Below are 20,983 nucleotides of genomic sequence, written 5' to 3'. Positions count from 1 at the left end.
TCCGGCCCCACCTTTTTTGAAGTGATCAGTTTTGTTAGGGTTTTTTGGGTATCATTTTAAGATGCACATATTTCATTACTAAAATTCTATTTGGCAGATTTTTATTTCTTTCCTTTGCCAATATATTCATGTTTATCTTTAAATTCTTGAACATAGGTATGAAATTTTAAAAAGTATCAAAGTCTGCTAATTGCACCATCTACACATGTTCTTGTGTACTGATTTTCCTTGCAATGAGTTTGTTTTCTGCTTTTTAATTAACATTTTCTTTTTCTTTTTTGTTAGTTCCTTGGAGGCCACACTTGGTGGTGGTCTAGTGCTACTCTAGTCTCTGTCTCAGGGAATATCACTCCCAGTGGGTGTTGGGGGAACCACATAGTACCAAGGTTCAACCCTAGGTTTACAGTATTCGGTGCTGGACAACCTTTGAGTTGTCTTCCTGGCCCTTTGATGTGTGTGTGTGTGTGTGTGTGTATGTGTGTGATATGTGTGTGTGTCTTTCTGGCCCTTTGATATGTGTGTATGTGTGTATTTTTTTTCCTATGTGGTAGTAGAGTTTAAAACCTCAGGGTTTGGGGCCATAGAGATAGCACTGCAGTAAGGCATTTACCTTAGATGCAGAAGGATGGTGGTTCAAATCCCAGCATTCCATATGGTCCCCTGAGCCTGCCAGGAGCAATTTCTGAGCATGGAGCCAGAAGTAACCCCTGAGTGCTGCCAGGTGTGACCCAAAAAACAAAAAAAAAAAACCTAAAACCTCAGGGTTTAACATGCCAGGTGCTCAACCACTGAGCCACATCCACATCCTAAAAGATTTACTTTTTGATTGTTTAAGAGTTGGATCCCGAAGTAACTTTTTTATAGAGCTGCTGAGGCTTACAACAGTGACTCTCTAGGAATCTGTATGGATGGCTTTATGTCTTCATTGAGGTCTCTGCTGTATGTTTATGGGTACTTCCCACCTCACTCTGAGTGTTGGAGCTTGTTAGGATTTTCTTTGCTTGGCCTTACGGAGACTCATCCCTGACATTAGTATTCAGACCAAAGTGGCAAAGGTACTCCCTATTTCTAAACTGCTTTCTCAGCTTGGTTTTCTGATGTTTGGATCTGCACATTTTATCTGCTTTAGCCTCCTTGGAAACCAGTCCTGACTACTTTACTTTAGCTCATTGTGATGACTGTATTTTCTTGGGTTTTTCATCATGTGTCAGATTTGAAAAATTGCTTCCAGAAAGAAGGCAAAATTCCCAGGCATCACCATTTGAATTGCTTTTGGTTGCATCTCTTTGAGGAGCTTTTTTGAGCTCTGACTAGCTTTTCTTTTGTAACATTTTAACTTGCCTTTCTAAATTTTGGTCTATTTTTTTTTAATTGATTGATTGATTTCTGAGCCACACCCGGCAGCACTCAGGAGTTCCTCCTGGCTCAGAAATCATCCCATGACAGGCCAGGGGCCCACATGGGATGCTGAGAATCAAACCGGTTCCTCCCAGGTCAGCCGCATGCAAAGCAAACACTTCAACTCTATGCTATCTCTCCGGCTCCAGTTGGCCTCTTTTTTTTTTTTTTTTAAGTTTTCTTATTGTAGTAATTTTCAACTCTTTATATTGTAGGGAGATATCTCCTCCTTCTGGGGCCCAGAGAGATAGCACAATGGCGTTTGCCTTGCAATCAGCCAATCCAGGACCTAAGGTGGTTGGTTAGAATCCCGGTGTCCCATATGGTCCCCCGTGCCTGCCAGGAGCTATTTCTGAGCAGACAGCCAGGAGGAACCCCTGAGCACTGCCGGGTGTGGCCCAAAAACCAAAAACCAAAAAAAAAGATTAGATTCTGGAGAATTTTTTTCATCCTAACACTTAATAATAGTCTCTTGAAATTTAAAGTTATTATGAGTTCTGGCTGTCTTGTCTGTCTGCTTTGCAACTTTATATTTCACTGTCTTCCCCCCCCCCCACTATCTGAATCAGAAAATTAAAACTCTAAACCACTCTTAATCTTCCAGCATATGCTGTGCTGCTTTATTTTATATTATTTTTATTTTATTTGGTTTCTGTAGTAGGCTTGCATTAGTAGTTGTCCGAGCCGGATGGGGAGCAAAGCACTCCAGCTGTTTTGTAAATATACTGGGTAAAGGGACTTTTCTATGGTTTGGTTCCCATATTTCCCCTACTCTTGGGTCCCATGTCTGAGATCTAACTCTATGTTATCTATGCTGTTAGCATATTTCATGTCATCAGTACCGAACCCAAAGTTGGGGAAAGGGGGTAAGAGGAGCATATAATCTAGAACCAAGCTTCTTTTGTTGTTTTTTTTTTTCCTCTCAAAAAATCCCTTCTTTTTTTTTTTTTTTTTTTGTTTTTGGGTCACACCTGGCAGCACTCAGGGGTGACTCCTGGCTCTATGATCAGAATCACTCCAGGCAGGTTTGGGGGACCATATGGGATGCCGGGATTCAAACCACTGTCCTTCTGCATCTAAGGCAAGTGCCTTACCGCTGTGCTATCTCTCCGGCCCCCCAAAAAAATCTCTTCTTAACAGAAATTGTTAGGTGATTTGGAGTATAAAAGTAAATAAAAAGGCATGCAATCAAACTTTGCTGATAATAAATTCTAAGGAAATTTATTTTAAAAAGTTTTTTAAATCATGGAACCCCTATGGAATAGCAACCCATAGATTAAGAAGCAGGATTCTGGAGCATTTCCTCCATTCCCACCTTGCTGGGGTTCCTGGATCTGAATGGAGTGATCCAGCTCCTTCGGTTGGGGACATCCAGAGGATTGCCTGCGCATTGTTCGCACTTGCTTTCTTCCAGGGCACTTCCTGACCCAACATCTCTGCTGTGAATGGTTCTTGTACTTAATCACCAGGTGCTTCTTTACAATAGCATCTGTCCAGTAAAGAGTCTTCCCTGTATTTCTTCTATGTCTGGGTTGCTCTTTGAGTACAGGGGTGCCCCAGTCTCTCCCTAATTTGTGACATTCTCTCAGTATCTTTTCTCTGATTGTTAGCTATTCTCTTAGAGCAAAGCAAGAAATCTTTTCTTTATTGCCATCTTGACAATATTCTCATGAGTGCTATTATTTTCATAATGTGACCATCCAGGTGTTTCAGTCTGTGTATTATACTCTATCTGAGAACTTTATTCGGGTAGCTCATCAGTTCATCAATATTTGGAAATATTTGATCTAGTATCCCTAAGAATAGAAATGTTCATTGGTTCAGGAGAATCCCTTAGGTTTGAAACCAAACCTAAGGTATGGTTTCAAAGATGTTTTATTTTAGTTAATTTTGTATATTGTTGTATTAAATAGCTTATCAGATCTCTGCTTCTGATGTCCAAACCCCTGAAGACTGCACACTGTAAGAGTGTGGCTTATTGAGGCATGTATAAAATTACAACTGGTTTAAAAAAAACTTTGAATAGTTGTTTAAAAGTGTCAGGCCAGAGTGATAGCACAGCGGTAGGGAGTTTGTCTTGCACCTGTTGACTCCGGACGGACCTGAGTTCAATCGCCGGCATCCCAGGAGTGATTTCTGAGTGCACAGCCAGCCAGGAGTAACCCCTGAACGTCACCGGATATGGCCCAAAAAGAAAAAAAAAAGTTAAAGTGTCTACATTTTACTAATCTAATCCATGAATTTAAACATCATTGTTTAAATATTTTATTAATATCTTAAATTTTTCAGTGTATATATGTGTTTTCGTTAATATATTCATAAATATTTGATGATTTTTTTGTTATTTTATATATGGAATTATATACCTAATTTTACTTTTCAGCATGCTTACTGTAATAGAGTAACAATAAGGTTTTTGAGTTCTTGTATCTTACATCCTCTTGAACTTGGGCATTAGTTCTAATGACTTAGGTATGTCTTAGGGTTCTTTCCACATTAGATCATAACATTTTCAAGTAAAGACAGTTTTATTTTATAATAGGCATGGTTTTGATCTTAAGGGGAAAATACTCTTATTTCACTATTAAATGTGGTGTTAAGTGTAGTAATTCTGTTAGGGAGAATCTGTATTAGTTTCAGAAAGTTCCTTTATTTTTTTTTAAGTTTGTTTGAGTTTCTGTATCATGAATGGATGTTAGAATTTGTCATAGTTTCTTTTCGTCTTTATAGCACCTCAATACTTGATAGCTTCCAAATAGATAATTTCCATTTGGCACAAAAATGGTTTTCACAGATCAACTGCACATTTGAATATCATATATCACTGAAGGTGATTTGCTGCTATTTACCAAATACCTTAATATATAGTTATACAGTCTAAGCAGGAATGGTGGGTCTAAAGTGTAGCTTTTAGGAAAATATAAGAGCACTGGGGCTGTAGTGATTGGTGCTGACCTGGGTTTGATCCCTAGCAACCTGTATGGTCCCTTGAGCCTGTCAGGACTGATCCCTGAACACAGAAAATACCACTGAGTTTGACCCCAAAACGAGCAAAAAGTATGAGTACTATTATTAGCAAGACTCTTACATGTTCTTTTATTTGTTTAGATTGGAGTGGTTGAAATGTGTTAGGGTTATTTTTTAGATAGTCATATGCACAAAGAAAATTATTTTCACTAATTTGTCAGTAGTCCTTTAATTTCACTGTCATGGTCTCCAGTTTATCTGTATATGTTGAGATTTCATGGAATATAGTTTACAGCACAAATATTTGCCCTATTGTTTGAAATTTCATGTTTTAATTTATTTATTCATTTTTAATTGTCTATTTTAAACTGTGAAAGCAATGAAAATTTTAGTTAAAAAATCAAGTTAGTTAGTTGGATTTAGAATGAAGAAAAGGGGCTGGAGAGATAGCATGGAGGTAAGGCATTTTCCTTGCATGCAGAAGGACGATGGTTCAAATACAGGCATCCCATATAGTCCCCTGAGCCTGCCAGGAGTAATCCCTGAGCACTCCGGGTGTGACCCAAAAACCAAAAAGAAAAAAAAAAAAAAGAATGAAGAAAAAAGCATTTTGATCTAACTTTAGTTTTAATTTTTTTAACGTTTTATGTAAAAATTGCCACTTTGTATTACTAATTGTAGTAAAATTATACTTTTAAAAATTCTGCTTTATGAAGCCAGAACGGTGTCACCAAGCAGTAGGGCATTTTGCCTTGCATGCGCTAACCTAGGACGGACCTTAGTTCAATTCCCAGGCGTCCTATATGGTCCCCCAAGCCAGGAGCGATTTCTGAGCGCATAGCCGGGAGTAACCCCTGAGTGTCACCAGGTGTGGTCCAAAAACCAAAAACAAACAAAAAAATTCTGCTTCATGCACTAACCCAGGATGGACCATGGTTCCCCAAGCCAGGAGCGATTCCTGAGCACATAGCCAGGAGTAACCCCTGAGCCTCACTGGTGAGGTGTGGCCCAAAAGACCAAAAGGCCAAAAGGCCAAAAGGCCAAAAAAAAAAAAAAAAAAATTCTGTTTGTAACAGAAATGTCCACATTTTCTAGACTACTCTTTGCCAGAAATGTTGATAATAAATTAGTAGGTAAAAATGTGTGCTCATAATTCTGTTGATTTAAAAAAAAAAAAAACATAACCACAATGTTAATTCTTCTTTCCTGGGGATTTAAGGAAAAGTGATTATGTAACTTCATTACCCATTTGAATCAGATAAGCCTTTTATTATCTTCTTAAAACTGATGTAGTTGCATTTTCTTCTAAAATGTATTAGGAGTTTCTCTTGCTAAGAATTTCTAAGATTGAGCTTTTCTGGCAGTGTCAAGAGGCCTTCAGAAGGGTCCAATGCTTGATGTACTATCAGCCCCTCCCTACAATACACTATTCCAACAAAAGTAAGCTCTCCCAAATCCTGCAAAAATAATGGTTTGCCTTCATATGAAAAGGCTTGGGGACGCTTTGAAATCTGCATGTGGTATGTGTCTGACCCTACTCTGAGGGGTTCGTGCTGTGAGACCTAAAGTGTCTTAAGAGGCTGTCTGTCTCTTAAGAGACAGATATGTCAGCTGGGCCTTTAGTGGCTCTATTTGTGAAGTCTGTCCATGACAAGATCAAGAGTGCTTTCCTTATTGAGAAGCAGAAAACCATTGTGAAAGAATTGAAGGCACAAGCTCAGAATCAGAAAGAAAAATGTGAAAAATGAAGCTTTTTTAATAATAATAAATAATTTCTAAGATTAAATTGTCAGTGATCGGGGCCGGCGCGGTGACGCTAGAGGTAAGGTGCCTGCCTTGTTTGCACTAGCCTAGGATGGACCACGGTTCGATCCCCCAGTGTCCCATATGGTCCCCCAAGCCAGGAGCGACTTCTGAGCGCATAGCCAGGAGTAACCCCTGAGCGTCACCCGGTGTGGCCCAAAAACAAACAAACAAATAGTCAGTGATGTTCTTTATGAGCAATAACCATAGACACTTAGATGCTACATCAGCTAGTTATAATCTGAAACTTATTGGCATTAAGTATAATATAGACATGAAATAAATGGAATATTTTCCTTCCCTCTATCTATATTCTAAGTAATAATTCCAGAAAGACTTCCCTGTGACTGGCAATACTCCTTACTGAGAAGGAATGAAATAATTAATTGTATGTAAGGGGAACCTAATGACTAATTACTATCTATAGAACAATTGGAAGAGTTCTGGAAATAGAGCTGCCTCTTAGTAGGATTACTATTGTTTTTAGCAAGTCTGAAAATTAAATTCAGATAAGTGAAATTAAAAGTTCTTATGTCGATATGACATTCTTAGGAGTGCTAGTTCTTTTTTTTGTTTGTTTTTTTTGTTTGTTTGTTTGTTTGTTTTTTTGGTTTTGGGCCACACAGTAACGCTCAGGGGTTACTCCTGCTATGCACTCAGAAATCACTCCTCACTCGGGTGACCATATGGGACGCTAGAGATCGAACCTAGGTCCATCCTGAGTCGGCTGCATGCAAGGCAAATGCCCTATCTCTGTGCTATCGCTCCAGAACTATCCAGTGATAGTTCTTTATTTTAAAAAAAGATACTAGCTGGGGCCAGAGAGTTAGCATGGAGGTAAGGTGTTTGCCTTTCATGCAGAAGGTCGAATCCGGCGTCCCATATGGTCCCCCCATGACTGCCAGGAGCAATTTCTGAGCATGGAGCCAGGAATATCCCCTGCCGGGTGTGACACAAAAACCACACACACACACACACAAAAAGATACTAGTACAGTTTTCAATACAGAACTCAAATATAGTAGAGAGCTCTACTTTTGTTATAAACTTAAAAATAGTTTTATTTAAACACTGGTTACTAGGTTATTCATATTACAGTTTTTTCCCCACAGATAAAGTTGTTTATGATGGAGTTATAGTCATAAAATATAAAATGTATAACAACCTTCACCAGTGCACATTTCACACTACCAGTGTCAACAGTTTCCCTCTCACTCTCCCTGATGCCCTCTTCCCTCCCACCCACCCTCCCCTTCCTGCTTCTGGGGCAGACATTTTACTTCCTCTTCTCCTTTTTCTCCCCCATCTCCTTTATTGACTCTGTGGTTTGCTCTACTGTTAGTATAAGGGTTCCATGCATTTCCCTTTCCCTGTAGACCCTTCTCTACTCTAACTACTCTCTCTCTTTGTGGCAAGCTTCCTACCATGGACTGGTCATCCTAATCCTCATCTCTATTGTTATCTCTTTTATTGAATAAATTTTCACAATTTTGTTTTCACACATTTTCATATGTTTACTAATATCAGTACTTATATTGTTTAATATTGTATTCATTTATTATACTATACATTAACCGTGGCCTGCTTACTACTAAGTACAAGTTTATAACTTTTAACAACATTAATTTTATCCCCTTACTCCCTGTGTGACTTTTAACTGTTTGTACCCTGGTAACTGCCATGGCACTTTTTTTAATGAATTTTATGTTTTTAGATTCCACATGTAAATACAGAACCTGTCTTTCTACGACCAGTCTCACTGGTCATAATGTACTCACTCTCCATCCATGTTGTTCTTACTCTGAACTCAGGAATTACTCCCAGCAGTGGTCAGGGGACCATAAGGGATTCTGGGGATTGAACCAGGTTGACCACATGCAAGGCAGAAGCCCTACTTGCTGTACTATTGCACCAACCGTCTGTCATTTCTTAATTTTGATACACAAAGTGTTTAGAAAGTCTTTAATAATAGTGGAAGGAAAAAAAGACAATTATATACAAAAATCTATGTATTTCTTTCACTGTTTCTCAATAGCCTGTAAGTTTAAGTACTTTTAATCATTTAATTATGGCAAATTCATGATTAAATTTCCATGTATGACATCTGGGATTGGATCCCTGGCATCTAAGTAGTCGTACTAGTGGTAGCACAGTAATAATAAATATATAAGACTTTAAATATTAAATACTCTACAGATGACATTTTCATTATTTGTCTATCTGTTGCCTTCAATATAATTAGATGACAATGCTTTTCATACTAACAGATTGATTAAAAAGTCAAAACAAAATAATCTTTGAAAAAGAAAATAAGTGATTTATTAGTGAAATCATATGACTTTTTGCTTTTCAACTTTCTGTATGATGCTCAGAAAATTAGTTTGGTAACAGTTCCCTGGATTATACATTACTCTTCTGTATTAGAAATATTTTTTACTTGACTAAACTTTTCTACCATCTAGAGTTATTTACATTATTATTCTGTTTAATTTTACCATATGATTGGTATTGTTGTTTGAATGGTTTAGAATAACATCAAAACCACAGAATATAAGTGACTTAGATACTTTTCTTTTCCATTAAACTATATTTTAAATCAGCCGTAAATGTTTCTAGTGTTATTGTAAGAAAGCATCCAGGCTCCTCCTCCTGTGGAATCCTCTGATGAATCCTCTGCTACCACATTTGTCCCAACTCCAAGGCAGCCAGCATGTAGGATAGAGGCCGGCTTTGCTCTGGTTGTTTCTTTAATCTCAGAAAGGAAATAGCAATGCTTATACTGTGCAGGTGGAGTTTCTGTGATGAATCTGATGCTGCATTAATTTTCTGGCATTTCAGTTGTAAAGTGTTCAGGGTCTGAAAAAATTTCTCGTAGCATCAAAAACTTGGATTGCTTCTCCGATGTTATGCCACTGTAAAGTAGTCTGTACCAGTTGCATAGTATCCTTAATGTTTGGATGTAAGGTGGGTTTGAATGATACTTCCTTTAAAAGTTTAGTTTAGACTCAGTACTATTACAGCAGATGTAATTATTTAGATTATATGGTTTGATTGTCTTTAATGACATAAGGTTCTCAGTTCATTGTCTAAGAATTGGTTCATACTGTAAGTATGAAAATATAATGAAAATGGACCTGATTTTTATAAAAAACTGCATATAGAATGCCATTTTCTATTAAAGATAAATATTAACTTCATTTTTATATTTGTAACTGCATCAAGTTACATATACTGGAAATAACACTGATATGTACAGGACGATAAATACCTTCTGCTATCATTTTGATGGAAGAAATTGCTGGTGGCAGGTTTTATGTTTGAGCTAATGCTACATACATTGTGATTTTGGTTCTAAATCAAGAGTAGGTAAGATTGTGGGGGTATGGTAGGGGAGGCTTTTAGACAAGGAAAACAAGAAGAAAAATAACCATACCTATAACCTATAAGCAAAACATTAGTTATAGTACTATATAAAGTAAATTAACTTTAAAATAGATTTTTCATATCAAATATAAAATGGTATAAAGAAGTTAACTTTTTATCCAGTTTCTGCCAAATGTTCATACTAATGTCGAAAGTAGAAAGCTTCCTGATAAGTATATTGGGGAAATTATTATTCTAAAGTGTGTTTTGAATGAAATCATTTCTTAGTAGGACTCAAACTTCCCAATGTGAAGGGTCTCCACCAAATTGTAATTAACAAAACATCTATACTAAATCATTTTCTACCTCTTTGTTAGAGAAAAAACTGCTGTCTTATTGCCTAAGGACCCCTGTCTTTGTGTTATATATTTTTAATGCTATTCTTATTTAGTGGTATTTCAGGGAAATTGTAAAATGTTACACACTATAACATGAAAATAACTTGCCCCAAAAGCTTATTAATAGAAGCAATTCTTTTAACAAATTAAACATTAATATGGCCATTAAATTGTGAGCCTATATAAAATTCACATACATGATTTAAATAGCTCGAGCCACACTTTTGCTTGAGTATCTGCTTTTAGTTGTAGCATAAGTATAGCAGGATATTTACAGAAAAGAACTTGAAAATTTTTTAAATATTTTATAAAGTTTAATCCTTAAAATAATTCCTTTTATATGTTTTATACCTGGGTACAGAAATCGAGTTGCTTTCCCTTTTAACCTTTAATTTTCTGAAATTTAACAGTGATACATCATTAATGCATTTACGCTTAAATAACTTTAGCACTAAATGAAATATAATTTTGTTTTTAAAATGCTTCCCTTGTCATCGAATTGGCTTTAAGAAAGTAGCTGACTATTGACTCACTCTGTGAATGGAATCTGGACCACCCACCCCTCATACTTTACATCACTTAGATCTTGAGCATCACAAACTGCTTCTTGAAGTTCTTGGTTGCCCTCTAATGGTAGAATCAAGAATTTTTTTTAATTGGAAAAGTTATTTAGGCCATACACTGTCTATAGATAATTAAAAACACTAATATGGTATTATATATTAGTTATCGTGCTTAAATAACCTTAAATTTAATTTGGGTAGCAAAAAGAATGGGTTTCTTTGAATTTTTATGAATAGAATTTAAAAAGATTTTTAAATCCTTTGACTTTTAAAACAGATAGGATTGCTAGAAGACTTCGGAAATATCGCCTCTATTGAAGTCTTGTATTCGTATTTTACTCTTTCTTTCTTTGCTGTTGCTTCTGGGCCATACCCAGAAGTACTTGAAGGTCCATGTGGTATTGGTGACAAACTGGCACCCACAACCCTAGCCTACCACATGAAAAGCATAGCTCTTTTTCTCCACAGCCCCTGTATTATATTCTAGTGTTTCTGCACAGAAGTTCTGTGTATAAATTAGGAAATTGTAGTTACATTTCTCATTAATGTAGTTTATATAATTTTTATCCAAAGTTTTGAATTTAAATTAAAATATTAATATGCAGGCAAGTAGACTTTCTTGGGGGAGAAGTGGAAAATATGAAAAACGGGGAAATTATCCCATAATTTTAGGTTAATAATAGGTATAGAAGTCATTTAAACCAATGAAAATAGATAAATATTTTATAATTGCACAAGCATTATACCAGTACTATAAATGTATGGACCACATGAATTTTTAATATTATTGCTTGTTCCTTTGCTTTCAGGTAAAAGTTTTCCTAGGTAAATTTCAAGTCATTTTAAAATAAACAGTATTATCATTTGTGGATATAAACTTTTGAAAACTATGTTAATAGAGATTGCTTCTGAACTAAAATTCTTCTATATAAGTATTCATTCAAGACAAAATTAATAGGTTATCATAAGGAAACAATCATCTCTTTGCTTTGTAATTGTTTTTTTTTGGGGGGGGGGGAGTATTCTCCCCAGAGTTATGGAGGCCTACCAAGACTATGACCAGAATAGTTATAATTACATCTAAGTAATCCTGATGAACCTTTGAATCTCTATTAGATCTATTGTGATGTCTGTATCCCCTTTCGTTTCTGATGAGGTTTACCAGGGTTCTCTTTTTTGTTTTGTGAGTCTTATTGTTTGTCCATCTTGTTTATTTTTTCACAGAACCAGCTGTTGGTTTCATTGACTTTTGGGATTTTTTAATTTGAATTCCAGTTCATTATTTCAGCTTTACATTTTATTATTGCCTTCTTTTTGCTTTGGGTTTCTTTTATTGGTCTTTTCTAGTTGTTAATACTGTGTGCTGAGGTTATTTATTTATGTGGGCCCTTTCTTGTTTTATAATGAACACTTGCATTGCTATAGCCTTTCCTTTTAATACTACCTTAGTTGTGTTCCATAAGTTCTGGTAATTTATATTATCATTTTAATTTGTTTCCAGGAATGTTCGATTTTCTCTCTGGTCCACTGGTTTTTCAGTAGTGCACTTTTTAATTTTCACATGTTTAAATGTTTTTCCCATTTCTGCTGTGATTACCTAAAATTTAAAAATATAACAAAGCTTTTCTGATTATTTTCTTTTTGGCAAATTACTGATTTACATATATTTTGTGTTTTCTGTAAAAATAGCAATATCATTTGTGATTAATGACCAGTATAGTGTTTTCATTTTCAAAGAAAAAGAATTTCTAGGTCATGTTTTCATAGCAAGCAAGAAAGGCTTTGCTATTCATATTTCCACTCATGTTAAAATTTGTTTTTCCACACCCTTAATAACACTGGGAATTGTCAGGCACATATGCATTTATTGGTCTGCTTGAATATGAAATGTACTTTTTATGACATTTTCATATTTTCTATTGACTGCTCATAATTATATATGAATATGTGTGTATTCATATATATATATATATATATATATATATATATATATATATATATATATATATATATATATATATATACACACACACACATATTGGGCAGCAGTGCTCAGTACTCCCAGCTTTGTGCTCAGGACACCATTTAGTACCAGGGATTGAATCTGGGCCTCCTGAATGCAAAGTATTTCAGTCCACTGAATCCAGCCCCTATAATCCTTTCAAAATGAATTCCTAGTTTATATCTCTTATTCATTTTAAACATTATAAGAGTCTTTTTTGTTTGTTTTTGGACCACACCAGGCTCTGTGCTCAGAAATTTCTGGCAGGTTTGAGGGACTATATGGGATGTCGGGAACCAAACCCAGGTCCGTCCCGGTTGGGTCATGTACAATCCCTGCCGCTGTGCTATATCTCTGGCCCCTACAAAAGTCTTGATAATTATTTTTTACACATTTTAAAATTGGTCTGTTTATAATATAACCTGACTTCCCCATCTTACCACCAAATCAGTTAAGAGTTAAAAGAGTTAATTCTTTTTTTATATTTTATAGTTTTATATTTTCTTCAAATTAGTTTATTTTCTCTCAATTTTTTATATTTCTACCTGTAAGAGAGAGTTGTGCATGTGTGTGTGCGTGTGTACATGTGTGCGTGTGCGTGCGTGTGTGTGTGTGTGCGTGCGTGCGTGCGTGTGTGTGTGTGTGTGTGTGTTTAAGGAACTGTTTCCAAGCATTGCTCAGCCAACTAGAGCCAGCTAGGCCAGATGATTAGGGCTCAAGAATACCCTTGAATACCACACTGTTTGGGCCCTCCATCTGATGGTGCTGGGGTAGCTGAGATCCTGCACTTAACTCCTTATCCCTATGTTTATTACCAATTCTGTCTCCCCCCCTTAAAAAGTTTTTGTTATACTGTAAGAATATTTAAATGTTTGCCGGGTTTTTTTGTTTCAGTTTTTGGACTACACCAATTTGTGCTCTAGGGACCCAACCCTGGATCCAACCCTAGTCAGCCACATGCAAGGCGTTAAATACTGTACTATGCCTCCAGCCCAGTTTCTAGCTTTTTTAAACTACTGTACATACTTGAGTATGAGATGACCCCCCTAATTTTACCCTAAAAACTGAGAAAACTTAGTGACTCGAGTATAAGCCATGGTGGAAAATGCAGCTGCCACTGGTAAAGTTCAAAAATAAAAATATATACCCAAGGGCCTTCCTCCCTTCCTGGAGCAGGATTTTCAGCCGGCACGGGCTGGCCCCTGGCAGACCTCCGCATGTGCCAGGGGTTTCTTGGCCCGGCCTAGGGTAGGGGGGCCCGGACCTGGGTCACCAGACCCCCCTTTCCCCCTTTCCTCCGGATCTCCAGGTGGGTTCCTGGGAGGACCTGATGGGGCACCCTGGGTTTTCCCCACTCCCAGGCCGGCTCCAGAGATTGGCTTAGGGGGTGGAGTTTGATCTGGGGGGTGGCAGATAGCTGCTCAGTTATACTCAGGCTGTCACTGGCAATTTCATACCAGTCTACATGTTGCAAACTTATCCCAACCATCAGTACCCCAGATTTACCCTTCTTAACTTCAGTAACACACAGTTCTAATCTCAGACCAAAGACATACAGTGGATCTAACAATCCCAGAACTATTTAGAAGGACATAAATTGAACACATATTGAACACATATATCTTTTGAATATTTTATGTATATTTTCTTTAACAGCTGTAACTCTCTCTATATTCTTCTACCATGATGTTTCTATCCACTTTTCATCTTGTCTTTTCTTTGTAAGCTGTTCAGTGAGGATTGTTGGTGGAACTGTCCCTCAGTTTAATGCCTATGATTGAACTATGTCATGGAAATTGCTGGTCTTGTTCCTATTGCCTCCAGATGGGCCGATAACGCTTCATGGCATTGATCCTAGTTTGCATAGACACATTAAAATGGGAAAACACTATACATACAGATAAGTTCTTATCTAATAAATCTCAGTACAATGTACCTTACACCCTGAACATTGATATAATGACCTGGCACAGGCCTCAGAAGAATGGGCATCCTCCATTCACGCCAGAACCAGGCAAGCTATCTACGAAAAATCCAAGGTCTTTTATAGCAACAGCTGGAAGCAGTCCTCTACCAGGAAAGACACTACCAAGGGTCTGACATCGACCTCCTAAAAAGAGACTTCCGTTTATACTGAGAAGACTTGACAACAACAATGACCTGCTCTACAGGACATGGTTCTCTCTAGTGCCCCTTAAGTGAGGTGAAACGAGAGGATGCTCTGCACCATCCTGACTGCAATATGGGATATGCAGACCCCAGGATCTTTAATACAGAAGCATGATACCAATAACAGAGACTATGTGAGGAATGGAGGTGTATTGCCACTACAGACGATGACTTGGATTGGACAAACTAGTTTGCCTAGAGCCTAGAGTCAGTCCTGTGCCAGGAAACTTCAGGGGTAGGGTTTCCTTGTATTTAGACCATAATTTTTCTTTCCATGTCCCTTATATTTTGGTGGGCCTATGCAAACAAATGCCACTTTAATATCGTTTTTTACTATGTTCCCTTGACTTCAATCCTTAAGAAAAACAACCCACTGAAACTTTTGAGGTTAACTTAAACTAGTAAGCATGTGCATGGAACTAGATAAATGTACTTTGCCCTCAATGTTTAAGGAGTTACATAAGTCTAATGTCTTTAGATTATATTGTGTGTTGCTAAGAAATAGTATGTACTACAACTGGGGATTTGAGGGACAAAGTAATTGTATTGTACATGGGTTCAGTTTTGTTTTTCTTAATGTTCTTTGGCTGAAAGTTCAAGGCTGCGATATCATTGATGGAACTACCGAGAATTCTGTTTATGGGTGATTGTGCTTCCACTGTAACTTTACCCTGTCCTCTTTCTTTGTATCTTTGTTGTCATAATTAAAATAAATAAATAAATATATACCCAAAACAATTACAATAACTGAGGAATCAGTAGGTTAAATGTTTTCCAATATTTATTGCTAGAGAAAAACTAAACTAGCAACAATAACTTTAAAACTTTAATAAAGTACAGAAAACTGTAGCTTAACAGATAATCAAGCTAAATCACAAAGGTTAAAATCCTTCAAAACTGGGGCCAGAGAGATAGCATGGAGGTATGGTGTTTGCCTTTCATGCAGAAGGATAGTGGTTCAAATCCCGCCATCCCATATGGTTCCCCCTCCCACCCCCGTGCCTGCCAGGAGCATTTCTGAGTGTGGAGCCAGGAGTGACCCCTAAGCACTGCCAGGTATGACCCCAAAACCAAAGAAAAAAATCCTTCAAAACTGGATTCCTCCTCATCACGTGTATGTCCAAACAGAGCTTCAGCTGTATCTGATGTGAGGGTATCAGCATAGACATTGTCATCATCACTGAGTATGCAGATATCATCATCACTGCTGTCAGTCTCATACAAAGCGCAGAATACTGTGGGTTAAATAAATAGCTCAGTGGCATCCAGTTCAGCTCAGCCACAACTTGTGGACTGAGCTGAAGCACCACCTCCTCCAGCAGACAACAGAAGACAACTGGAGACTACGTGCATTTGATTCAGCATGCACCAAATCAAATAACCTGTATGACCCGAATATAAGCCGAGTTCGGGGTTTTCAGCACAAAATTTTGTGCCATAAAACGCAGCTTATACTTATACCTTATACTCAAGTATAGGTAAACATATTCTAATCCAACAACTCAAAATTTCCCCAATCATTTAAATAATTTAAATATTATGTTAAATCCCATAGGCATTTGAATATATTATGATTATACTATTATTAAGCATTGTTGTTGGTGTAGACCATTTTTTTTTACTTTTATAGTTGATAGAATAAGTTTTCTCTCATGACTTTGGTTTTTGGAAAATTTTTTTCCCTTTGGTTTTGGAACCATATCTAGGGGTGCTCTTGGCCTTACTCTTGGTTCAGTCATTGCTCCAGATTACTTTCACTGGTGCTCAGGAGACAGGAACTGTGTACTTTGGGCTGTGCTCTAACCCCTTGAGTGTCTCTGGCCCCGTTTGTTTGTTTTAATGAATGTAGTTATTACTACTCTCTCAAGCAGTCTTACCCAAATAAAACTGTATCAGTATTTTAATTCAAGTGCATTGATATTAAGGACTGTTGCAGTAGTGCAGTGGAATAGATGCTTGCTTTACATGTGGCCAACCCCAGCACCCCAGAGGGTTTCCTGAGTACAGTGCAATTAGTAACCCCTGAGCACAAATGGGTGTAGCCCCCCAAAATAAATAAATTGAGTTTATAGATTATTTTATTGAAAAAGTCAGACTACTAAAGCTAAATTAGTGGACTTTTATATGAAATTATCTATTTTATTCCTTTAAGTAATTATTTGAAGTTTTGGGGTTTTTTTCCCCCAGAGATTGGTCCATTAAGTTTAATTTGATTCTCTTTCTTTTGTTGTTTTTTGTTTTTTGGGCTACACCCGGCAGTGCTCAGGGGTTACTCCTGGCTACCTGCTCAGAAATAGCTCTTGGCAGGCACGGGGGACCATATGGGACACCGGGATTCGAACCAACCACCTTTGGTCCTGGATCGGCTGCTTGCAAGGCAAACGCCGCTGTGCTATCTCTCTGGGCCCCTAATTTGATTCTCTTATTGCTGCTATTGGGCATATCTTTGCCAACAGTTAGACAAAACATTTACATTAAAAATCATTTTATTGGGACATAAGTAAAATGCATATTAAAGTATGTATAAAGTTTTAATTTAGAAAACTGAAACCGCTGCTGCAATTAAATTAATGTAGTATTTCCCTTGCTCTAAAGAAATTCTTTGAGATCCTTTTGAGTCTTCTGCTCCCCATCAGAACTCAAGATGATCTTGATAAAAGGAAGGTATTCATCTTGCCACTGCAAATAATCTTATATTTAGGGGCTGGACCAATTGAACAGCAGGTAAGGCGCTTGCCTTGCACGCGCTCTACCTGTCTTTGGTCACCGGCATCCCATGTGGCCCCCTGAATATGCCAGGAAGGATTCCTGAGCAAAGCTAGGAGTAGCCCCTCAACATCACTGGGTGTGGTTTTAAAAAAAGAGACAAAATAAATTTAAATAATTATGTGAATAACTTCATTTAGTTTTTTTGTTGTTTTTTGTTTGTTTGTTTTTGGGTCACACCAGCAGCACTCAGGGGTTAATCCTGGCTCTACACTCAGAAATTGCTCCTGGCAGGCTTGGGGGACTATATGGGATTCCGGGATTCAAACCACCATCCTTCTGCATGCAAGACAAACATCCTACCTCCGTGTTATTTCTCCAGCCCCTCATTTAACTTTTAACTCAGCACAATGCTTTTGAGAGTCATTCAATTTGTTGCTTGTGTCAGTACTTTTCATTGTGTTTGTATATTCTACTTAATGGATACCTTATATTTGGTTTTTATAAATGTTGATGAACATTTGTATTAAGTTGTTGATAATGAAGAGATATTATGAACTTTTATATTCCAGTTATTCATTATTCTACCAGTGGTGAAGAGTCCTGTTTCATGTTCTTACCAATACTTGTCTTTTCTTAAAATAAATGTTTAGTTATTTTAATGGGTATACAGTAAAATATATCACTATAAAGTGTTTATGTCCTTTTATGATTTTATTTATTTTTTTTTTTTTTGGTTTTTTTTTGGGTCACACCCGGCGGTGCTCAGGGGTTACTCCTGGCTGTCTGCTCAGAAATAGCTCCTGGCAGGCACGGGGGACCATATGGGACACCGGGATTCGAACCAACCACCTTTGGTCCTGGATCGGCTGCTCACAAGGCAAATGTCACTGTGCTATCTCTCCGGGCCCTTATGATTTTATTTTTGCTATTTTGCAATTTTAGTAAGTATGTCTTCGTGTTGGAAATGTAGTTTTAGGAGCCAGAGCGATAGCGCATGCCTTGCATGCAGCTGACCCAGGACGGACCTTGGTTTGATCCTCAGCAACCCATATGGTCCCCCAAGCCAGTAGCGATTTCTGAGTAACCCCTGAGCATCACTGGGTGTGGCCCCAAAACCAAAAAAAAGTGTAGTTTTATCATTAAATCTGATTATTGCTGGTTGATGCATACTATCAGATGAACCTTTATTCTTTGACACATTTTGTTCATATTTGCTTTAATATGCTTTTTTTCCTTTTAGACCATTTCCTTTTAGACCATTCATGATTAGTCTCATTTTCTTAAAGTTCATGTTGTCTAATGTATTTGTAAGAGTTTCCTCTTTCTCAGGAATAGGAGAATTTTGAGATAGTTATACCAGACAGATTCTGCTTGTATAATTGTCATCTAGGTGTGAAAGAGATGCTTCCTATAGTTGTCATCTTCACAGGATAACTCATTTTATAGCATACTTAATAGTAAAATCTAATATTTAAAATAATTGGCTTAATTTTAAAATGGATATCTTTTCTCAAGCTTTATGAACCATAAAATGCAGTTTCTATATAGTTAAGTATTGTTCTTTAAATTAGTCATGAAAACTATGATTTGAATTTACTCCATTTTGCCATTCATGTCCTCATTTTTAATAGCTTTTCTTATTTTACAGAAATACCGGTATCAGGATGAAGACACACCTCCTCAAGAACACATTTCACCACAAATTACTAATGAAGTGATAGGTCCAGAATTGGTTCATGTCTCTGAGAAGAATCTATCAGAAATTGAGAATGTCCATGGATACGTTTCTCATTCTCATATTTCACCAATAAAGGTAAGATAGTAATTCTTCTTTGTTTTATGAATTATCTATGTTAGTAGTATATGATTATTTGGTTTTTGGTGGTTTTTTTTGGCCACACCCGGTGATGTTCAGGAGCTACTCCTGGCTATGTGTTCAGAAATCGCTACTGGCTTGGGGGACCATATGGGATGCTGGGGATCAAACATTGGTCTGTCCTAGGCTAGTGCGTGCATGGCAGACACGCCTTATAGCTTGCGCCACCACTCCAGCCCCTATGATTGTTATTTTTTATTAGTAAAACCTAATCTGATTTTTGAAAAAAAGTTTGATGATTTTCTATTGTTGGTGTAAATTTTTAATGGTTACAGTACTATTTGCATTTCATTTTTTAAATTTTTGTTGCTGGAATTTTGGGAGCCATTCATATTTCTTTCATAGTAACTTCTTAATAGCCCGGTTTTGTGTGTGTGTTGTGTGTCTGTGTCTGTCTTGTGATATTTAGGTGTGATCTCTTTTTCATCCCTAGTACTTTTGTGTTTTTTTTCTTTTGTTGTTTTTTCCACTTGATCAACCTTGCCAAAGAATAGTCTATTCAGTAAATCTCCTTTTAAAATGTTATTCTTTGCATTCCTCCCCCTTGTACTGCCAACCCAACCATTTTTTAGACATACAGATACATTTCTGTGTATACATTATGTTTACATATATGCATAAGTGTAGGTAGACCACATATCAATTATAGATTTTGACTGAGCTTTCCTGAGGAGACCAAATAAAGAGACAAGGGACGGTGGACTTTCTCCTTTTTTTTCTTTTTTCTTTTGTTTTTTTGGTCCATACCAATGGATCCACAGAACCGCTAGTAATTCAATTTGGTGGTCACTTATGGTCATGCTTGGGATTGTGTAGTGTCCAGGATTGAATTTTGGTCCTTCAGTCCTCTGAGTTTGCTTTCTAACCATATTCTTTTTTTCTCTAGTTTCTTTTTTAATTAAGTATTTAATTGAATCATCATGGGATACAATTACAAAGTAGTTCATGATTGAGTTTCAGTTATCCAATGTCCAACATACATCTCTTCATCATTGCACATTTCCTGTTACCTGTGTCCTCATTTTTCCTCCTTCCCTACCCCTTCACACACCCCCATCTTCCTCTATGGTAGACATTTATTTCTAGTAATCACTTTATTTAAGCGCTGTGCTTACACAACTGTTCATAATTGGGTTTCAGTCATTGAATGTACACTACTCTTCACCAGTGCACCCTACACAACACCAATGTCTCCCATTTACATCCCACTCCCTCCCCACCTCCACCTCTAGGGGAGGCAACTTGCTTCTCTCTCCCTCTTTCCCCTTTCTCTTCTCACTCCCCCTTTTCTCCCCCTTTTCTTTCTGACCCTGTGATTTTCACTATTGTTAATGGAGGGTTCCTTGCATGTCACTTTTTCCCCTTTCAGCACCAAGTTCTTGTCCAGAGTGATCAGTTCCAACTATCATTGTCATAGCAGATAGATCCTTCTCTACTCTAATTGCACCCACCGTTCTTTGTGGCAAACTTCCTTCTCTAGTTTCTTTTTCTTTTTCTTTCTTTCTTTCTTTCTTTTTTTTTTTTTTTTTTTTTTTTTTTTTGGTTTTTTTGGGCCACACCCAGCGGTGCTCAGGGGTTACTCCTGGCTGTCTGCTCAGAAATAGCTCCTGGCAGACACGGGGGACCATATGGGACACCGGGATTTGAACCAACCACCTTAGGTCCTGGATCCGCTGCTTGCAAGGCAAACACCGCTGTGCTATCTCTCCGGGCCCCCTTCTTTAGTTTCTTAAGTT

The 20,983-nt window shown here is 37.3% G+C and overlaps 1 protein-coding gene across 9 annotated transcripts in view; it reads left to right on the top strand.

Moving 5' to 3' along the window:
• Positions 1 to 20,983, top strand: part of DLG1 (discs large MAGUK scaffold protein 1) — a 653,463-nt gene that overhangs the window by 490,619 nt on the left and 141,861 nt on the right. For 8 of the 9 annotated variants that reach the window (XM_049775930.1, XM_049775934.1, XM_049775933.1 and 5 more), the window contains one exon: positions 19,020 to 19,184. The exons of the other annotated variant lie outside the window; for it this stretch is intronic. In XM_049775930.1, coding sequence (XP_049631887.1) covers positions 19,020 to 19,184 — 165 coding nt within the window. The remainder of the gene's footprint in view (positions 1 to 19,019; positions 19,185 to 20,983) is intronic. 9 annotated transcript variants of the gene reach the window in all.

The sequence above is a fragment of the Suncus etruscus genome, chromosome 6, assembly GCF_024139225.1.
Source record: "Suncus etruscus isolate mSunEtr1 chromosome 6, mSunEtr1.pri.cur, whole genome shotgun sequence".
Lineage (NCBI taxonomy): Eukaryota > Metazoa > Chordata > Mammalia > Eulipotyphla > Soricidae > Suncus > Suncus etruscus.
The sequence above is the reverse complement of the archived record's forward strand: the minus strand, read 5'-3'. Positions and strand labels throughout refer to the sequence as shown.